The sequence below is a fragment of the Canis lupus genome, chromosome 5 (assembly GCF_048164855.1).
Source record: "Canis lupus baileyi chromosome 5, mCanLup2.hap1, whole genome shotgun sequence".
Taxonomy (NCBI): Eukaryota; Metazoa; Chordata; class Mammalia; order Carnivora; family Canidae; genus Canis; species Canis lupus.
The window spans coordinates 70,916,060-70,935,182 of NC_132842.1; the positions used below are offsets into that span (position 1 = coordinate 70,916,060).

The 19,123-nt window shown below is 57.6% G+C and overlaps 1 protein-coding gene across 1 annotated transcript; it reads left to right on the forward strand.

Moving 5' to 3' along the window:
- Positions 1–9,684: 9,684 nt before the first annotated feature.
- On the forward strand, positions 9,685–18,862 carry MATN1 (matrilin 1). The gene is made up of 8 exons (XM_072827442.1): positions 9,685–9,834; positions 11,503–11,849; positions 14,010–14,232; positions 14,775–14,900; positions 15,345–15,761; positions 16,531–16,683; positions 17,550–17,628; positions 18,260–18,862. The coding sequence occupies exons 1-8, from the start codon at positions 9,741–9,743 to the stop codon at positions 18,309–18,311; spliced, it is 1,491 nt and encodes a 496-aa protein (XP_072683543.1). The 5' UTR covers positions 9,685–9,740; the 3' UTR covers positions 18,312–18,862.
- Positions 18,863–19,123: the final 261 nt, after the last annotated feature.

Below are 19,123 nucleotides of genomic sequence, written 5' to 3' on the forward strand. Positions count from 1 at the left end.
AAGGGAAGTCCCAGAGACCCCTAGAGTCAGCGAAGGCTTCTTGGAGGACCTTTCGCCAAGCTGAGTTTGGAAGGATGAGCGGGCAGCAGTAAGCAAAGGGAGGAAGGATGCAGAGGGCCCCCCGTGGAGGCGGGCAGAGGAGCCGGGGTATGTGGGCCAGTGTGGCTGCAGGTGAGGATGGGGAGCCTGGGGGAGTCATGGTGCTTGGATCGTGGAGAGCCTTTGCATTCATTAGGGTCCTTTGGCCGCAAGCCCACTCTGGCTCACTTCAGCCAAGAAGGGCATTTGCAGGAAGGAGGTGGTTGCAAGTAACAGAAACTTAACGAGCCAACTTAATTAGAAAAAAATAAAAAGGTGGTTGTGATGTTTCTTGGCTCACATAAATGAAAAGTCCGGAGAGTTTTGGCTTCAGGCATGGTTGGACCTGGGAATTGAATTCTTCAGTAATCTCTCTCTCCCTCTCTCTCCCTCTGGACTTCGTCCTCCAAGGCTGAGCTGCAGAGCCGCCTGCCTGGGAGTGAAGTCAGCAGAGAGCCCAGGGCAGCATGAGTTGGGCTTGGTCACCAGCACTAATGGAGCCTTGAATGTTGTACCCAGGAGCAGGGACTTACCCCGGGACTGGGGGAGCTCCTGAAGGGTTTGGGCAGGGGAGTCACGGGGCCAGGCTCTTGAAAGGAGAGCAGATGCAGGAGGTCACAAGAAGGCGGAGGAAGAAGTTGCCAACCTTCTCGGGTTGTCAGCTTTTCTTGGGAGAGCAGATTTCTTTATTGTTTTTATGGCTCTTTGTCAGCTCCCCAAGGAACTGATGAAGGGAGGCTCTAATAGAACTGGACGGCAAGCTCCCATTCACACCTGAGGGAATTGAGGCCCAGAGACCTCAAGTGACTTTGCTGAGGCCACAAAGCATTCAAAGATTAGACCAAGTGCCTTTCTTTCTTTCTTTTTTTTTTTTAAGATTTTATTTATTTATTCATGAGAGACACACAGAGAGAGGTAGGGCTGTGGGATCACACCCCAAGCCAAAGGCAGATGCTCAACCGCTGAGCCACCCAGGCATCCCCCAAGTGCCTTTCTTACCTATTTCAGCGGCGTCTGTTAGGAAGGTCTGAGGCCCCAGCCTGTGTGAACTCTGGCTTCTTGGGGTGATCCATGTAAAGAAGCTCCCCAGAAGCCCCCATCAAATGGGCACTGGGGGCAGAGGTGGGGGGCGGGGGAGTTGGTCTTGTCTCCAGCATTGAATCTTCTATAAGGGGACGCCAGGGGCATTGGCTGTGTGTCCTGGGGACCCAGTGCAGTGACACCCTCCCCCCACCCCAGCCCTCCTGGCCGCAAGCCAAGGAACAGGCCGAGATGTATAGGGGGATTGTGCCCTGTGGCCAGGCGGCCCGGGGCGCGCTGGCCCGAGAAACAGGAAATAGCTGGGTTTGGGGAAGTTGCGTGGCCTGGCCAAGCCAAGCCAGCCCGCCATCGGCTGGGCAGCCCTCACTATGTCCCTATCAATGCCTCGTTTGAGGCTCACACAGGGGTCCTTTGACAGGGCTGAGTTGGGACCCACTGAGAGGGCCTGTTTGAGCTGGATGCCCGGAAAGGAGCTGGCCCCAGGAAAGCGTGGGCTGCGCGCAGGCTGGGCAGGTGAGGGCGGCCCGTGCAAGCGCTGTCTGTCCGAGGGAAGGAGAGTCTGAAAGATTAAATCTGGGTCCCTGAGCGTCAGTTTCTCAGGACTGTCATGGTAGCAGGAATGTTCCCCCAGTATTGAGTAGACTTCAGTGTCATCTCTGTGACTCTCCCACCTGCCCCGTGTGGCCGGCGCTGGGTGATGATTAATCCAGAGGCTCAGAGCCAACAAACCACTTGCCCAAAGTCATGATCAGTTGGAGGGCAGAGCTGGGGTTTGACTCCGACAGGCCTGACCGGAATCTGGGCTTGTCCCTCTGGTCCTTTCTGGCCTACCTCAGCCATCCCACAAGCTGAGCAGATCAAGGGCATGATTTTAGAAGCTCAGGAAGCCCCTGGAAGCTAGACTGATGTATGACCATCGTTGTGCACCTGGCACTGAGGACAGGCCTACTCAAGAGCCCCGGTGCCACCTGTGGTGGAAGACAGGGGTCCATTATGGGTGCAGGGCCCAGACAGAAAGAAGGCTGATGGGGGAAGTGGCCCAGGGGAGGTAGGGGGTGTGAACTCAGGCAGTGGCCACGGGGCTGGGTAGATTCAAGAGGCATTTGGGAAGCAGGACCCTTCAAGGCCCGGATGTAGAAGTGAGGAAGAGAGAGCATCAAGGCTGGTGCCCATGTCTGGAGAGCATTTGAGATGGTGGCGCCCAGCTTTGAGCTGAGGACAGGGAGCAAAAGAGGATGTGCTGAGTTTTGCTTGCATTTGTGCTACCTTGCAGCACACACGATGGGAATGCTCAGGAGGCAGCTATGGCTATAGGTCTGGAGGTCAGGAGAGTGAAGAAGGAGGCAAGTTGGGATGTGAGTGTCATCTGTGGACACGTGGCTGGGATGTCATTTGGGTGGGGTGTCATCGAGGTCCATGGAGGTGTTAACCCATCGTGGGACATAATGCTGACCTGTGGCCACCCTGTGCCCTTAGATGAAAGCCCATGCCTCCTTGTCCCATCCAGCCTCTGACTTCCCACCCTGTCTGACTGCTTGTAGAGCCCATGAGCAAGCAGCATGTGTGAGGCCTGATGGACACATGAGAGGGCTCATCTGCGGTGGAGTGGCCCCGAGGGGCCGTGGACAAGATGGGCACCCATTACGCCTCAGCAGCCAGGGGCGTGGGGATGAGTATCCCTACTCTGCAGATGAAGAACCCTTGCCCTGTGCTTATAGGCAAGTTCTCCACTTTGTGGGGGCCCTTCAGACTTCTGGAGAAACCAGATTCATGTTCCCTTAGGCACCCCGGGGATGTCCCCAGTTTGCAATGAAAAGTATCGAGAAAAGTACTCCCCAGGTTAAAGGAAGGGGATGAGCCACCCTTGGGCTCACCTTGGGTTTTTCTGGGTGATGCTGGAGCCTCTGCTGTGGGTGTAAGGAGCCGCTACTGTGTGTCTCTGTGCCCTACCTGCCTGGATGGGCTCTCTGGGAGCTGCTCTCACATTCCAGTTTCGTGGCACTCCAGGAGGAAGCTTGCATAATTAGCCACCAAGAGTATTCTGATAGGGGGTGGGCTTGGCATCCAGCAGCCATGGCCCTAAATAAACAGAGTCCATCTGGTCAACCTGAGTGGCCGAGCTGGTCAGACGGGACACTGGCCTTGCAGCTTCCTCTGCTCCACATGCTGGGAGGACAACCCAGGTAGAGGGACAGCCCGGGCAAAGACCTAGAGATGGGGCCACGTGTCAGGGGGGTGACTGCAGCCTGGGAGTCTCACCTCTGATGACTCACCGCTTACAATAGGAGGAATACAGTGAGCTCACCACTGTTCGCACATCTGCATGTGCTCTTCTGAGGTCTCCAGAGGCTCTGTTCTGAAGTTGAGGGGAAAATAACAGGGACTTCCTGCAGGCAGCACGAAGAGAGGTGAGGTATTCTGGAAAATGGAGGAGAAATACATTGTATTCTGTGAGCTGGAGGATTATATTAAACTCTGAGCTGAAATCTTTAGGAGGAGAGAGACAAATCGAAATGCCCTGGGAGAGGGCACCAGGCTGGTAAGGAACCCAAATCCACGTGCTGTGGAAGATGGGGGAGGAAATGAGGCTGTTTCCACCAGGGAAGATTCCACTCAGTGGGGCCCTGACCATGATCTTTCCGGTCACTGAATTTGGTAAACAGGAGACCTGCTTGTCCTCCGAGCTGGATGGATCGTGCTGGAGAACAGCAAACTCTCTAACCAACAGGTGTCCTACCATAGGCTGGACAACAGCTTTCCGAGACAGTGAGAGTTTCTGTTTCATACCAGAGGGCGGATGAGATTGTGGACTACCTGAAGAACTCAGAAATTCAGATTCACTGAGTCTGAAATGGACTCTGGGAATCTATTTTTCTTTTGAGAAATTCTTTTTTTTTTAAGCATCTTATTTATTCATTTGATAGAGCAGATAGAGAGAGAGAAAAAGAGAGCACACACAAGTAGGCAGAGTGACAGGCAGAGGGAGAGGGAAGGGCAGGCTCCCCGCTGAGCAAAGAGCCCCTGATGCGGGGCTCGATGTGGGGCTCGATCCCAGAACCCTGGGACCACGACCTGAGCTACTCAGGTCCCCATCTTTTGGAAAATCTTAACCAATCTCTAGATATTGATAGTTGTGGTTTACTAAAGGAAGTATAAAACAGAGAAAAACTCATAAATGCAGGTAGGTGAGGATTCTGCAGGTCCCGGCTGGCCGGCTGGTGTGGAATAGGCATGTCCCCCCTCCCCTTGCCTGCCCCATCTGTCAGAGGCCTGTTCTCCTCCACCCCCACGAGGGCCCCACATGCATCCTCATCTTCCTCTCCCACACCTGGGAAAGCTTTGCCTTAGCTTTGTTTAAAGCCCTCCCCAAAGCAGCTCCTGAGACACGGACTTGGGTGCAGGTGGCTTATTAGGGCGGTGGCCCCAGGAAATACAATGAGAGGGGAAGCGAGGCGAGGACGGCATATAAGCGAGAAGGGCACTGAGATACGGGGTCGCTTCTGCAGGCAGTTGGGGTTCCCTCCTGCTGGGGACCTTCTGAGGAACCCTGAGGAGCCTGTGCCAGAACTGTCCAGGAGAGAATGGGGAGCTATGTGTCCCTGGCCCCTCTCCCCCACTGGCTGAGGGCTGCCCCAGGGATGTGCATCCCCTAGGCTGTCCTCTCACTGTCCTTGTGCGTGGGAAGTGCCCACACATGGTGGGCTGAAGGTCCCTGGGAGTGGGACCAACCGGCTGTGCCATGGTTCCCAGCGCTAAGCCTAAGCCTCCCCTCCAAATGCTCTTTCCTCCTCGCAGCGTGCTTGACTGTGGGAGCCAACCCCCACGGAGGCTCCACACCTGCCCCTCGAGTGGGGGCTGACCCTCTGGCCCCAAGAAGGCAGCCAGCATGGATGGACTCTATTTTTGACAGCTTCTCCAGGTGAGTCTGAAGTTGGCTAGGCTGGACATACTGCTCTACATGAACTTTGAGTTTCCTTCAGAGCTCCAGAGTCAAGATTTTATGTTTTCCCCCAAAGCAAAACAAGTCACCATTTATTGAGCACAGCTTGGGATCATGTGCTGGTGCAAAAGGCAGAGCCTCTATCTTGGAGGCCCCCATGGGCTCACAGGGCAAGAGCCACTAAAACCAGTCAGTAAAACCTGAAGTCGAGTCTGCTTTGGGGAAGGAAAAAATTATGCTTTGAGAGCACGGAGGCGGGAGTGGTGACTCACTCAGTGACAGAGAAGGGAGGGGACAGGAGGGAGACTGGGACCTGGAAAAGGTGACAAGAAAGACTGTGAAAAGGCTTGAGTGCCCGGTTGTCTGAATTTTCTTTTTCCTTTCCTTTCCTTTTTTTTTTTTTTTTTTTAATTAAATTTATTTATTGGAGAGACAGCACCAGTAAGTGAGCACAAGCAGGGGAGCAGCAGGGGGAGAGGGAGAAGCAGACTCTCCACTAAGCAGAGAACCTGATGTGTGGCTCAGTTCCATCCCAGGACCCCGAGATCATGACTTGAGCTGAAGGCAGCCTCTTAACCAATGGAGCCACCTAAGTGACCCTGAATTTTCACCTAGAAGTGGTATAGGGCCAATAAAAGCTTTTTTTTTTTTTTTTTTTTTTTTCCACTTGGGAAGGTGACAGAGTGTCACTGGCTCACTAAATACCTCCTTGCTACCCCTGGGCTTCTAGGCAGAATCAGGCGACGTGCACTCCTTATCAGAGGGCGTTAAGAGAGACACTTGCTGTCTCTGTCTCGTTCACGTGGCCGGAAACAGAAGATGCAGAAATTCTGGGATAGTCAGGTGGAGGTGGCTTTGGGAAAGAGCCTGTGCAGGGGAGCCACGTGTTCAGCACCAGACTGTGTCATGAGAGAGAACCGCACGCTTGAGTTAAGCCACGGCCATCTGAGGGCCTAGTTGTTACGGCAGCTCAGCCGGTCCTATTCTAACTAATACAAGAAGGCGAGGCGGAAACAACAGATTTGGATGTGACCTTAATCCGTGTCGTTCTCAACCATCCTGTGACAGGGGCGCTGAGGTCCCCACTTTACAGACGTGAAGCAGAAGAGCAGAACAGTGAAGGGCTTCGCCTGAAGCCAGCGCAGGGAGTCACGCCCGGCTGTGTCTGGTTCCGAAGCTCTGCGCTCTATGGGATTCCTCAAAGTCGGGCACGCGTGCCACTGGGAGAACGCAAGGTAATTTTTTGGTGATGTGCGGATGCAGAAGTTAAATTTAATTAGTTTCGGATTTATCTGAAGGCCTACTGGAATACGTTTATAAGGTGTTCATCAACCCAGAGATTTCACGGCTGTTATTTCTTAGGAGGAGGAGGAGAATGTTTCTTGCCAAGTGAGTTGGTTGGTTTGGAGTTAATTAAAGAAGCAGAGTAAATAAATAAGAGTAAAGGTATGTGTGGATCCAGCCAAACTGCGAGGCTGGGGGATCAGGGAGGAGGTGGCATGCTGCCCTGGACCACGTCGCCTCTCTGGTCAGGGGCGCGCGACATAACCAGGTTTGCTCTTCAGGAAAAGAGCGGAGCCTTGGGGTCCGCTGGGGGGAGTCCTGCGCCCCGGCCCCCCGACCGCGCCTGCCCCGGGCCCCTAGCTTTAGCGCCGAGCCTCTCTCGGATAAAACACTAAAGGCTTTAAGTTTCTGGAAACCCGAGGTGTGTGAAAACAAGGAGAGGGAACAGCGGGAGCCCTTCACGGCTGCCCGTCTGACTCGGGAGCATTTTTTTCCTCTGGTTCATACCGGACACACTGTTCCTGATTTTCATTCCTGGGGGTGGGGGGGGGGATGCTTCACATTTTGAAAACACAAATATTTATTTTCTTTTCTCAATGTATAGGCTGAACTTCCTCCCTCTCAGCCCGGTGTGGAATGTGAAAGCTGCCCCTTTCTCGGGGGGGAGCCTAGCTCTGGTCCTGAAAACGTACCTGTGGCACATTTCTGTGGCCCTGCTAATGAGCGGACGGTGACACAGAGAAGGCGCCTGTGTTCCTCCGGGGAGCCCATAGAACTGCCATTCAGAGGCGGAGCTGAAAGAGCTGTTTCATGGGCCCAGCTGCTGGCCCGGCCAGGACAGCCGCGTACCCCGAGCTCGGCCGCGGCCCCCGAGCATCCTCGGGGAGGGGACGTGGCCAGGAGGCTGCGGCTCACGTTCTCCCCGTGCAGCTCCAGCAGGGCCACGGCCGCTGCAGACCCCGGCCTGACCCTGGGCGGTTCGCAAGGAAATGGAGCCCGTGTGTCACCTGCTTCTTCTTTTAAGTCATCTCTTCATTTGCTTGCCAGATATACCCTGTTCCAGCGTCGTGCCCGATACCCTGTTCCAGCATCGCGCCGGGTCCCGAGGGTCAGTGGTGGCTGAGTCAGGCCAGACCCCCACTTGGAAGGAGCCGACACCTGGGGGAGGCGGTTAACACGTTTATGACCCAGTTTTGGGAAGCGAGAGGCACCCCCGTCCTTCTGCCCTGCAGTGTCTTTGGAGAAAAGAGTGACACTTCAAAGTCGTCAAGGGAAAAGAGACTGGCAGCCTCGACTAGTGTTTGGAGCTGGGGACAGCTATGAATGATACGAATAAATGAAATATAAATGGGAGACGTCAGAGGGAAATGCTATTTGCTTCCTCCTTCTCTAAACCTGGGGCGAAGAGGGATGAGGCCTGGGTTCCAGGCTGGGCTCTGCCCCTATACTGGCTGGGTGGCTTCAGGCAAGTCATGAACTTCTCTGGGCCTCGGTTATCTCATCTGCCAAATGGGCTGATGCCCTTGGAGCTGCTGACCTCACAGGTTGGTTTGGAGAACGAGGAGACACAGTAATAGAGCGTGGCTGCCATTATTGCTACAGATTGTGAGACTATTGGTTGGGTCACTTAAAAAAAAAGTCTGTGCATTTCTTTTAGAGGCATAGCTTACACGGAGTGAGGCACACAGGTCTTAGATGTCAACGATTCTGTCCCCTGGAAAGATAATCCTTTGACCCTCATCTCCCTCCTTCTGTCTTCTCATTGCCTCCCCATGTGGTTCCAGTGAGGCAGGGGAGGCAAGAACTACCATTCCCACTACATGATAATAAGCTGAGGCCCAGAGAGGTTAAGTTACCAGCTCTGGGTCACACAGCTTTTCAGCAACAGGTGGGGACTTGAACCTGGGTCTCTCAGTTAGCCAAGCCTGTGCTCTTTCCATGTTATGCCATCAATTACTGGACCCACAGGTAGCAGCAGGGGCCATCCCTGGTGACATTCCTTTATTTACAATCCTTTGTTTTTGCCTTTCAATGCAGACCCTGGGCTGGGCTCAGATGCAGGGATGAATCAATCAGACTCTTGCCAGTTCACGGGTGAGACACATAGCAGGTGTCTTTGGAGAAGAGGGTCCTAATCCAGGAGGAGCAGGGGAGAGGTGGGCACGGAGAAGGCACCTCCACCGAGCTACACCTATGCAAGTGGGGTGGCTGAGAGCACTGGCCTGGGGCCTTATTCCGGCCAGTGATACAATTTCTTCTTTTTAAAAAAGATTTATTTGTTTATTTGAGAGAGAGATTGCACACACGTGCATGTGTGCAGGGGCATGGCAGGGGTAGGGGGTAGCGGGGAGGGGCAGAAGGAAAGGGAGAGAAAATCTCAAGCAGACTCCCCTCTGAGCACAGAGCCCATCTCGGGGCTTGATCCCATGACCTGAGCCGAAACTGAGTATTGGACATTTAACTGACTGAGCCACCCAGGTGCTCCTGGCAGTGATACTTCCTAGCAGTGTGACTTCAGACAAGTTACTCTATGTTTTTCAGTTCTTCTGGAAAAAGGGGGTAATAATAGTAGCTGTGTCAGGGTTGTCAAGGGAATTAAATGAGACAGTTCATAGAACCCTGCTCCTCTAATCCCCCCCAGGAGGTAGGCTCAGAGAGGTGAAGCAACTGGCCCACGGTCACACAGGTAGCACATAGCAAACCCAGGTAACATGGCTTCAAGTCTGTGCTCCCCACCGTCCTCTCTGCTGCCTTGTGCATACATGTTCGTTCCAACGATGATCTGGAAAGATTGTGTTAGGCAGAGAGTGAAGAGAAGGAAGGGCATTCGGGGCGGGTGACCCTGCATGTGCAAAGGCCTGCAGGGCAGCTCTGAGACCCCAGGTATAGTTGCCCAGCAGGGAGAAGGTGTGGAGAGAAAGGGGACAGCTGAGCTGGAGCAGGGGAAGTGCCCTGGATGAGGAAACGGATGCAGGTGAGAGAAGCAGGGGTGTGGGGGTGAGGGTGTGGGCCAGGGCTTGAGGCCATGGGCTGGGCTTTCCCTGGGCTTGGAGTGGCAGCTTTGGGCCGGGGCAGGCTCCAACCCCTGGAGGAGCCACCCTCCACCCACCTGAGATTTCCTGAGTTTCAGCTGCAGCTCTGGTTGCTTCTGCAGGCAAAGGAGCCCTTGTGGTCCGAGGGGCCTCTTGAGCCCCGGCCAGGTGGCTCCCTCCCATTCTGGGCACACACACACCTCCATTCAGCCTGGGCCACGCCCCCCCAAGGGGGCTATGGCCCGGGCAGCCGCCCCCGCGTCAGTGGGGGCCGCCCGGCTGGGAGGCTGGGCAGCAAGGTTGATAAGACCGGGCCCCCACCGGCCCCCACCACTGTGCCGGCCGCTGCCCACGCTGCCAGAACCATGAGGCTCATCTCTGGCACCAGCCTCGTGCTGTGTGGCCTGCTCCTGCTGCTCCAGGTCCCGTGCACACTGGGCCTCGCCCCCCAGTCCAGAGGTGAGGGGGTCCATGTGAGGTGGGGGACACTGGGTGAGTGGCCTCTGACCAAAAGACTGGGGGTGCTGGGTTCTGAGATGAGCAGAGGTTAAATGGGGTCCACCAGGGGCTGGGGCAGAAGACAGGGAGGCAGGGGTGGCAGTGGGCTGACGCAGGAGCAGATAGCAACGGTGACATTCATAAGGGCCAGGGGAGGGGTGACCCTCAGCCTGTTCTATTGGGCCTCTCACTGCAGCTTTGGAGCCTTCCCTGGGGCTCCTCAGCTCCCAGGCCACCCTCAGGGACCATGCATCCTGCAAGGGCCGCAGTCTTGTGGGTGGCTGAAGGCAGAAGCTGGAGCTGCAGCAGGCCCAGGGCCAAGCCCAAGCCCCGTTGAGTGCAGCTCTGGGGTGGCCAGGACCCCATCTGCCTGTCACCAGCCCATCAGGCATATCTGGGTGTGGGCTCCTACCTGCTGAACTGCTCCCAGAGCTTCAGCCTTGGGCACTGAATCCCGGCTCATCCTATACAGAGGGGTAAACTGAGGCCAAAGAAGGGACACCCTGCCTAAGACTACTTAGTGGCTCCTGATCCACTGCTCCTTGGTGTGACTAATTCCCTCACCCTCTCTGTGTCTCAGTTTACCCATTGGGAGCTTAAACTAGTAGGGACCAGGGTGTGGTTGCACCTAAGGTCCCTTGGGGAACTCTGATACTGGGGCGCTGGGGCTGGGGGCCTGGGACAGGCCAGCACCCCTTCCCTCTCCTGAGCCTTCCTGCATCCTCACTTGGGAGTGGCTCTGCTCTGTTCTGAGGCCAGGCCAGTGACAGTACCAAGCAGTGACCCTTCTTTTCCCCACTGGACGGGAGAAAAGCCGAGGCTCCTAAAAGGTGCCGTGAGCTGCCCAGGGCCACAGGGTGGCTGGGCCGGGATTCGAACCCCGCTCTGCTTCATTCCAGCTCCGTGCACTTCCCAGCACATGGTGCTGCCTCCCGGGGTGTCCGGAAAGACATGCCTCCGCCTCCGTGGGGATGCGTCTTAGGAGCCCCCGCCCCTGGGGCCAGGCTGCCATGGCGGCCACGAGGAATCCCAGCCCCTGCCCCCTGCCCACGGACACCAGCCAGCGGGCTCCTTGGGGCTGAGGGAAACTGGGCTCACTTTGGTGACTTGTTCTGATGCTGAGAGGAAAGAGGCCAAGCCGATGGGCCCTGCACTGGTCCCTGGGCTTGTGCCCCCCACCCTCCCACCCTCCCCAGGAGAAATGCTGCTCTTGCTGGGGCCGCCACTCTGGGCCAAAGTCCGAGAAGTGTGTCTTAAAGCCTGTCATCTCCTTTGTTGCCTCTGGGGCACCAGCTGCGTGGTGGCACCTTACACCTGCTCCTGCTCGGGCCCCAAGGGATCCTATAAAGAGGAGGTTGTCAGGTCACTGTACCGACGAGGAAACCCAGCTCAGAGAGGTGCAGGGAGTTGCCTGAGGCTGACAGCTGAGCCTCAGTGTTTCCCACGGGGCTGAGTTGGGGGGGGGCTTTGGCAAGTAGTTTGTCCCGGGGTCTACATGCTGACAGAAGGACCCCACCGGCCTGGCTCAGGTTTAGTCCACACTGCCAGGGGCCTCAAGTCTAGATCTAAGTAGCCCCTGACCTTTGCCTCCTGCTCTCGCCCCTCCCCTCCTCCCCCGTCCCCTCGCAGGGCACCTCTGTCGGACCCGGCCCACGGACCTGGTGTTTGTTGTGGACAGCTCGCGCAGCGTGCGGCCTGTGGAGTTCGAGAAGGTGAAGGTGTTCCTGTCGCAGGTCATCGAGTCGCTGGATGTGGGGCCCAATGCCACCCGGGTGGGCGTGGTCAACTATGCCAGCGCCGTGAAGCAGGAGTTCCCGCTGCGGGCCCACGGCTCCAAGGCCGCGCTGCTCCAGGCCGTGCGCCGCATCCAGCCGCTGTCCACGGGGACCATGACTGGCCTGGCCATCCAGTTCGCCATCACCAAAGCCTTCGGCGACGCCGAGGGTGGTCGTGCCAGGTCCCCCGACATCAGCAAGGTACAGGTCCCAGCCCTCCCCGCCTGCGTCCTGCTGTGTACCGCCTGCGTGATTCTTGAACCTGGCTTACGGTTGTGTATTAGACCCCGCTAAGCCAAGTGGCAGACCTGGGGTGTGAGCCCATCTTTCCCCACCCTCTGACCACAGGACCTCAACCTGGCGAGCGCTTGATTATTTCGATTTAGTTAACCTTGGCTCCCGGAGGCCGACTGAGGCGGTCCAGATGCTTGGAAGTTGGCGCCTGTCTGGATCGGGGCCCCCACTCCCTGGACTAGCTGTGCCACCCCGAGCCATGCGTGTGGCTCCTTGGCTCAGTCCCTTCACTCATCAGATGACAGTAATGCAGCTCCTTCTCCAGGGGCTGTCGGGAGGACTCTCGACAGCTTGGAGTGCTCAGAACAACGCCTGGCCCCACCAGGCCCCACCTAAGGGTTAGCTCATTTTTTATTTAATAAGCCTCTGAGCACGGGGGTTCAGAAAATTGAGGTGATGCACCGTAAGCAGACGTCAGTATGGGGACTTCACAGACCTGGTGCCCACAGTGTGACTTCCGGGACTCAGCCCAGGGCCTGCGGGGCCAGTCAGGTGTTCTCTCCCATGGTGGTCGCATCTCCCCTTCATAACCCTCAATGGCCTTTTACCTGCCCAGGCCCTCAGCCTCAGGGACGTACTTTCTTACCACTGTGCAGGACACGCCTGATGCACGAGTGCCAAATGCACACAATCGTGCTCCGAGGTGGTGTCCCCATTTCACAGATGAGGAAACTGAGGCACAGGGGATCTCAGTGTCTTGTCCAGTTAATTAGTGGTAGGAATGTCTACATAAAATAGCACATAATCCTGGCATTACAGCCCTCAGAGAAATGGCCTGTTAGGCAGGTCATCCCTTGTGGAGGCTGTTTACAAGCGCTGAGGTGAGGTTGATGCCATTGCCATTGAGAGGCTATGGTGACCTGGATGGTGGTGATGTCTGTCACCAGTTAATTATGTCAGCTCAGATCGGAGTAGTGGCCTTGGGTGGTCATATGAGGACGGAGAGAACCAACTCCCCCAGACCTGGGGCATCCAGCCTAGAATTCACCTGCGGGAAGCCCCTTCCAGGTGGGCTCAGAGTACCGAGGCTGGATTGAAGGTGAGCGGTCGGGGTTCCAGGAGACAGTGCGTCTCGGGGGAGTGCGGCAGCCTGCGGCAGTGGACAGTCACAGAGAGGCGACCTTGGGCCTCTGGTAGGGAAGGGATGGTGCAAGATCCCTCCCCGGGGGGCCAGGGCGGCCACAGGGAAAGCAGTCCTTCGCCTTCTTGGCACCGTACCAGGAATGGTCTCCTAGAGGACTCAGGCAGGTGAGCCGCATTTCCAGCGCAAGCCTGTCTCAACCACTATCCTACGGGTCAGGGTGGGGACCCAGGTCATGGCAGAGAAGCAGCCAGCGGGGCGGGAGGCTGAGTCTCCCCAGATGAGAGGTCCCTGGCTTCAGGGCAGGCCCAGGTGCGGGTGGTGAGGGCCCGGCCCAGCCCCAGGGTCCCTGCTGTCTCCCTCCCCAGGGCACAAGCGGGGGAGCCCTGGGGGAGGGGCGCGGACAGTGCTCTCCCCTACGGAAAGGGCAAGTAGCGTCCTGGGGGATGGAGGGAGACGAGCCCCCCCTGCAGGTGCGGCCCCCCTCCGGGGCCTGGGGGTGGCGGGCCTGGAGGCAGAGCCGCCGTTCATGGGCCTCGCCCGCCCTCTGGCGGCCACGGCGCGGAGCTGCATGGCGTCCCGCACGGGTGTCAGGCGGGCTCTGTCCGCAGAGACGCCAGTCTGAGGGCGGAGGCGGGGTCCTGCGCCCGCCTCATCACAGAGCCGCCTGCCCGATGGCGGAGACGCCCCCAGGCCCTGGTCGGACGGCACAGCGCCTCAGCCGTCTTTCGGTTCGAGGAAACCTGTTTCCTCTTCTGCTAGCCGGGTTCTCCCCCGCGGGGGGCAAAGCCCTGGCCGGGAATCGCATCCACCTGCCGCGGACTAGCTGTGTGACCGGGAAGCCACGTCGCCTCTCGGGCCGCAGTGTCGTCTTCTGCCAGCGGCCGGGCGGGGGGGGGGGTCCTGGAGGGCTGAGCGGTCCAGCCCCGCGCTGGGGGGCGGGGCGGGGGGGGCGGCCTGGTCCTCACGCGCCCCGCGTGGCGCAGGTGGCCGTCGTGGTGACGGACGGGAGGCCCCAGGACAGCGTGCGGGACGTGTCTGCACGGGCCCGGGCCAGCGGCATCGAGCTGTTCGCCATCGGCGTGGGCCGCGTGGACAAGGCCACGCTGCGGCAGATCGCCAGCGAGCCGCAGGAGGAGCACGTGGACTACGTGGAGAGCTACGGCGTCATCCAGAAGCTGTCCAAGAAGTTCCAGGAGGCCCTCTGCGGTGCGCCGGGGGGCGGGGCCGGCGGGGCGGGGGCGGGGCCTCGGGGCGGGGCCGGCGGGGAGGGGGCGGGGCCTCGGGCCTCGGGGCGGGGCGGGGGCGGGGCCTCGGGCCTCCGGGCGGGGCAGGGGACGGGGAGGGGGCGGGGCCTCGGGCCTCGGGGCGGGGCGGGGGCGGGGCCGGGGAGGGGGCGTGGCCGGCGGGCGGGGAGGGGCCTCGGGCCTCGGGGCGGGGCGGGGGCGGGGCCGGCGGGCGGGGGCGGGGCCGGGGCCGGGAGGGGGCGTGGCCGGCGGGCGGGGCGGGGCCTCGGGCCTCGGGGCGGGGCGGGGCAGGGGACCGGGAGGGCCCGGCGGAGTCAGATACCGGGCGAGGCGAGCGAGTCCCCACGGGGCTGGCCGGTGGTCCCGGCCCTGGGCTGGGGGCCTGGGGCTCGGACCTCATCCGGTTGGGGGCCTCGGTTTCCCAGAGTGTGTGAAGGTCCACCCTGGCTGGGATGTCCAAGGCCGTGTGGCCGTGAGATTCTGAGCCTCCTCTTGCGCCTGCAGTGGTGTCCGACCTGTGTGCCACGGGAGACCACGACTGTGAGCAGGTGTGCCTCAGCTCCCCCGGCTCCTACACCTGCGCCTGTCGGGAGGGCTTCACCTTGAACAGCGACGGCAAGACGTGCAACGGTCAGTGGCCTGGACGCAGCCCAGCCGGGGGAAGGCGGGGAGGGGAGAGAATGGGGCTTGGCCACTCTCCAGGAAGCCCATTCGAGCCTCTCTGTACTTTGCTTCTGGACTAGTCTGCAGAAATGATAGATGCTTTCTAGAACTTGGTGTCTGCAGGAAATTATCTTCTGACTTCTGTCCCTCTTTTTGTCACGGTGGGTGGAGGGTTTAATATGGCAGAAGGAGTTTTATAGCTTGAGTTCAAATCTTGGCCCCACTCCTGAGCTGTTCAATTTGATGGCTTCGGGAGCTTCTGTTTCCAACACCACAACCTTGGCTTTGTAGAGGGAGTTTTGAGGATAAAAATGGGATGGGATAATCCTCCCTATTGAGCTTGGTGTGTGATGGGTTCCTGACTATGAGTGGCCCCTATGCTTCATCTCCTCGCCTTCCTACCCTTCCCAGTCTGCAGTGGCGGTGGTGGCAGCTCGGCCACTGACTTGGTCTTCCTCATTGATGGATCCAAAAGTGTGCGGCCAGAGAACTTTGAGCTGGTGAAGAAGTTCATTAACCAGATCGTGGACACGCTGGACGTGTCAGACAAATTGGCACAAGTGGGGCTGGTGCAGTACTCAAGCTCCGTCCGCCAGGAGTTCCCGCTGGGCCGCTTCCACACGAAGAAGGACATTAAGGCGGCTGTGCGGAACATGTCGTACATGGAGAAGGGCACCATGACCGGGGCTGCCCTCAAGTACCTCATCGACAATTCCTTCACTGTGTCCAGCGGGGCTAGGCCTGGGGCTCAGAAGGTGGGCATCGTCTTCACGGATGGCCGGAGCCAGGACTACATTAATGATGCTGCCAAGAAAGCCAAGGACCTTGGTAGGTGATGCCTGGACCCTGAACACCACTGATGGCCGGGAGCACGTATGGAACAGCTCAACTGGAGTTTATTCTGTTAGTAGTGCCCTAAACCTCACTTCAGTATGAATGAGGAGGGATGGGTTTGTCCAACTCCTTTTTTTTTTTTTTTAAATTTGTTTTTTTTTTTATTTATGATAGTCACACAGAGAGAGAGAGAGAGAGAGAGAGAGAGAGAGAGAGAGAGGGGCAGAGGGAGAAGCAGGCTCCATGCACCAGGAGCCTGACGTGGGATTCGATCCTGGGTGTCCAGGATCGCGCCCTGGGCCAAAGGCAGACGCTAAACCGCCGCGCCACCCAGGGATCCCTGTCCAACTCTTTTTTATCAGTGATGAGAAAATGAAGGCCACAGAAAAGTAAGAAGCTGGTTTCAATGGCCCTTTTGTAGGTGGGGCTTAGAAATTTTCCAGTTGATTGTTCCCAACAGCGCACCAACTGTTGGAAGGCAGCCCCACTTTGGGACAAGCTGGAGTCTCCATTTTATCACCTATTTAATGAGGATAATAATAGTCGGCAGATGGCTGGTTATGGGGCTATATGGGATCACAAAGCTCCTGGGCCAGGGAATCAGTACAGGTCCTCAGTATCTTTGTCCTAGGCACTGTGCCTGTAATTCCAGAAGCTGCCACCAGAAGGCATCTGGTGTTGACTGCCTGGGCATTCCCCAGGAGGCTCAGCCACAGCTGCCTGGCCCCAGGGTCACTGTCACTCATCGTGTTCCTCCTGGCAGGCTTTAAGATGTTTGCTGTGGGTGTGGGCAACGCTGTGGAGGACGAGCTGAGGGAAATCGCCTCAGAGCCGGTGGCAGAGCACTACTTCTACACCGCTGACTTCAAGACCATCAACCAGATCGGCAAGAGACTGCAGAAGAAGATCTGCGTGGGTCAGTGAGGCCAGAGATGGCATTGATGGGAGGGGCAGGCGGGGCCCTGGGGTGGGGACCAGTGTGGAGCCATCCTGACACTGGATGTGGGTGGGGAGAAGCAGGAGCTGGGTTGGCACCTGGGTTAGAACCTGGAGGAGGGCTGGCCAGTCTCACGTTTACAACCAGCAAACATATGTGGAATATATTGAATGCTTGTCACATGCATGGCACTGGTGTTAGTGCTCTCCAAATATTTTTTTTTATTTTATTTATTTATTTTTTTAGTGCTCTCCAAATATTAATCATCCGATCCTAATTGGTAGAAATATTATTACTCCCATTTTGCAGACAGGAAACCCAGCCTGGAGGGGTGGAACAATCGTTAATAACCAGAGGAGCCAGGATTTGAGCCCTGCTACCTCCCCGGGTCCTCCCAGCGGTAGAGAGTACGGATTGCAGAGCCAGGCATGCCTGGGTTTGCATGTTTGCTCTGACACTAACTAGCTGTTGGCCACGATCACGTCTGTCTCACTTCTCTGGTTCTTTATTTGTAAAATGACATTAATTGACTTCAAACCCGAAGTGTTGGATGAAGTCGCTGAGCTGACATAGACGGCCCTAGCAGCCGTGCCCTGCGTGCAGTAGGGGACCAGCACGGAGAGGCTATTATTGGAGGTTTTATCAGGGCTCTGAGGGGGTGGGAAGACATTCGGGGTTCTACCTCAGAACCCTACGTGTGTCTCCGTCTTCTCAGATCTCCCAGGTCCCCCCCACACACCCCCAAGACTCCCTAGTCCTGGCCCTGGGCTGTGATGGCTCCTCGCCCTCCTGCCAGGCCACCACTCACCTTCCCCTTTCTCTTTCCTACTTCCTGTCCACTCCAGAGGAAGACCTGTGTGCCTGCGAGTCCATTGTGAAATTCCAGACCAAAGTGGAGGGGCTGCTGCAGGCCCTGACCAGGAAACATATCCTTTCCCAGAGGCCACTGTGGGGCGGAGGGACGGGGAGAGGGAGCCACGCCCCTTGTGTGGGGGGTCCCAGGTAGGGCCTCTGCCTCCTGTTGGAGACAGGCTGGACTCCGGCCAGGTGGGCTGGCGTCAGCTTTGATGCTGATCCTGTCAAAAGCAGAGGCTCCAAGAGGGTAAACAGAGAAACTGAGGCAGAGGCCAAGATCTAGAGACTGGACACACATGCAGAGTCCTAGCTGTGCTCAGGAAAACATGGTGCCTGTGGACTCCCCATTTCTCAGGCTCTTGGCAGCACAACTAATAACAGTCTCCACTCAGATGAGGCTGGGCCGGGAACAGCTCCCCTGGCTCAGGACGAGGTGGGGGCCCAGGTGGGGGACCCAGCAGGCTGAAGCTGCCCCTGGGCAGGACTAGGCAGCTTGTAACTAGCTGGTTCTGAGGGCCATGAATGGGTAAGTTTTGACACTGGGGAGAACACATGCTGTAGATGGAGTGAGAGAACTCTCTGGAAGAGGGACTTTGGGGGAGGTGGTGGGGGGACACAGGAAGTGGGATCCCGGGTCTAGGCGCCACAGCCATCAGTGCCCTGCTCTGGTCAGCCTGCGCCTCTCCTTAACCCTGAGTCCACTGGAAGCTGTGAGTAAGCGGCTGGCCGTCTTGGAGAACAGGGTCGTCTGAGGCTGCCTGTCCCCGCCGCGGCCTCTCCGTCTCCCCACCCCAAATGCAGCCCACGGAGTCCTGCGCGTGTCCCCTAGAGCCCTGAGTTTAGTCTAGTTTTGCCATTTCGGTGACGGGAGTTGGGGAGAGGCAGGCCCCAGGCCTCCCCCTCTTCCACATCCTGCCAGCCCTGCTGGGTGCATGGGTGAGTGTGCTAGGAGCCTGGCAGCCTTTGGGAGCATGTATGTGTGAGGTAGCGTGCACATGTATGCGTGTATGAGGAGTGGCAGCCTTGGGAGCGTGTGTGTGTGTGTGTGTGTGTGTGTATGTGCAGGTGCCTGCCTGAGGGCGGGCGTGTATCTGGAGCAGGGATGTGTGTGTGTGAGAACACAGGGGTGAGCGTGAGAGGGACTGTGTTTGCATTTTTTTTTCAATTGAAAGCTTAATATATTCCTATTTTTTTAGTTAACCCTTTCCTGACTGCGAGTGCTGTGAATCTCTTTCCTGATTTTTCTATTCCCTTTTGAAAAACAATTAAAGATGATTTAATTTAAGCCCTGAATGGGGCTAGAGGCAGAGTGGTCATTTGAGGAGCAGGACGAAGGATGGTGAGGGCAGCGGGTACAGGGGGGGCCCCTGCAGGGGGGAGCAGTGGTGGGAATCGAGGTGAAGGCAGCTACTCCAGAGCCAGCGTGGGATCGTCCTGCCTTTACAGGCTCTCACTTCCTCTTCTAGCAACCCAGCCCCGGCAGACTTGATTCCCCCCCCCATTATACACACGGGATGCTGTGTCTGGGTGTTCGGATGATTTGCTCAGAGAGCGTCAGTTGGAG

Bases quoted from the DNA above. Each gene is read 5' to 3' on its own strand.
- MATN1 (XM_072827442.1), top strand. From the start codon at position 9,741: ATGAGGCTCATCTCTGGCACCAGCCTCGTGCTGTGTGGCCTGCTCCTG. The intron at 11,850-14,009 runs GTACAGGTCCCA...CGCGTGGCGCAG, and splicing joins GGTCCCCCGACATCAGCAAG to GTGGCCGTCGTGGTGACGGA. The intron at 14,901-15,344 runs GTCAGTGGCCTG...TACCCTTCCCAG, and splicing joins CGACGGCAAGACGTGCAACG to TCTGCAGTGGCGGTGGTGGC.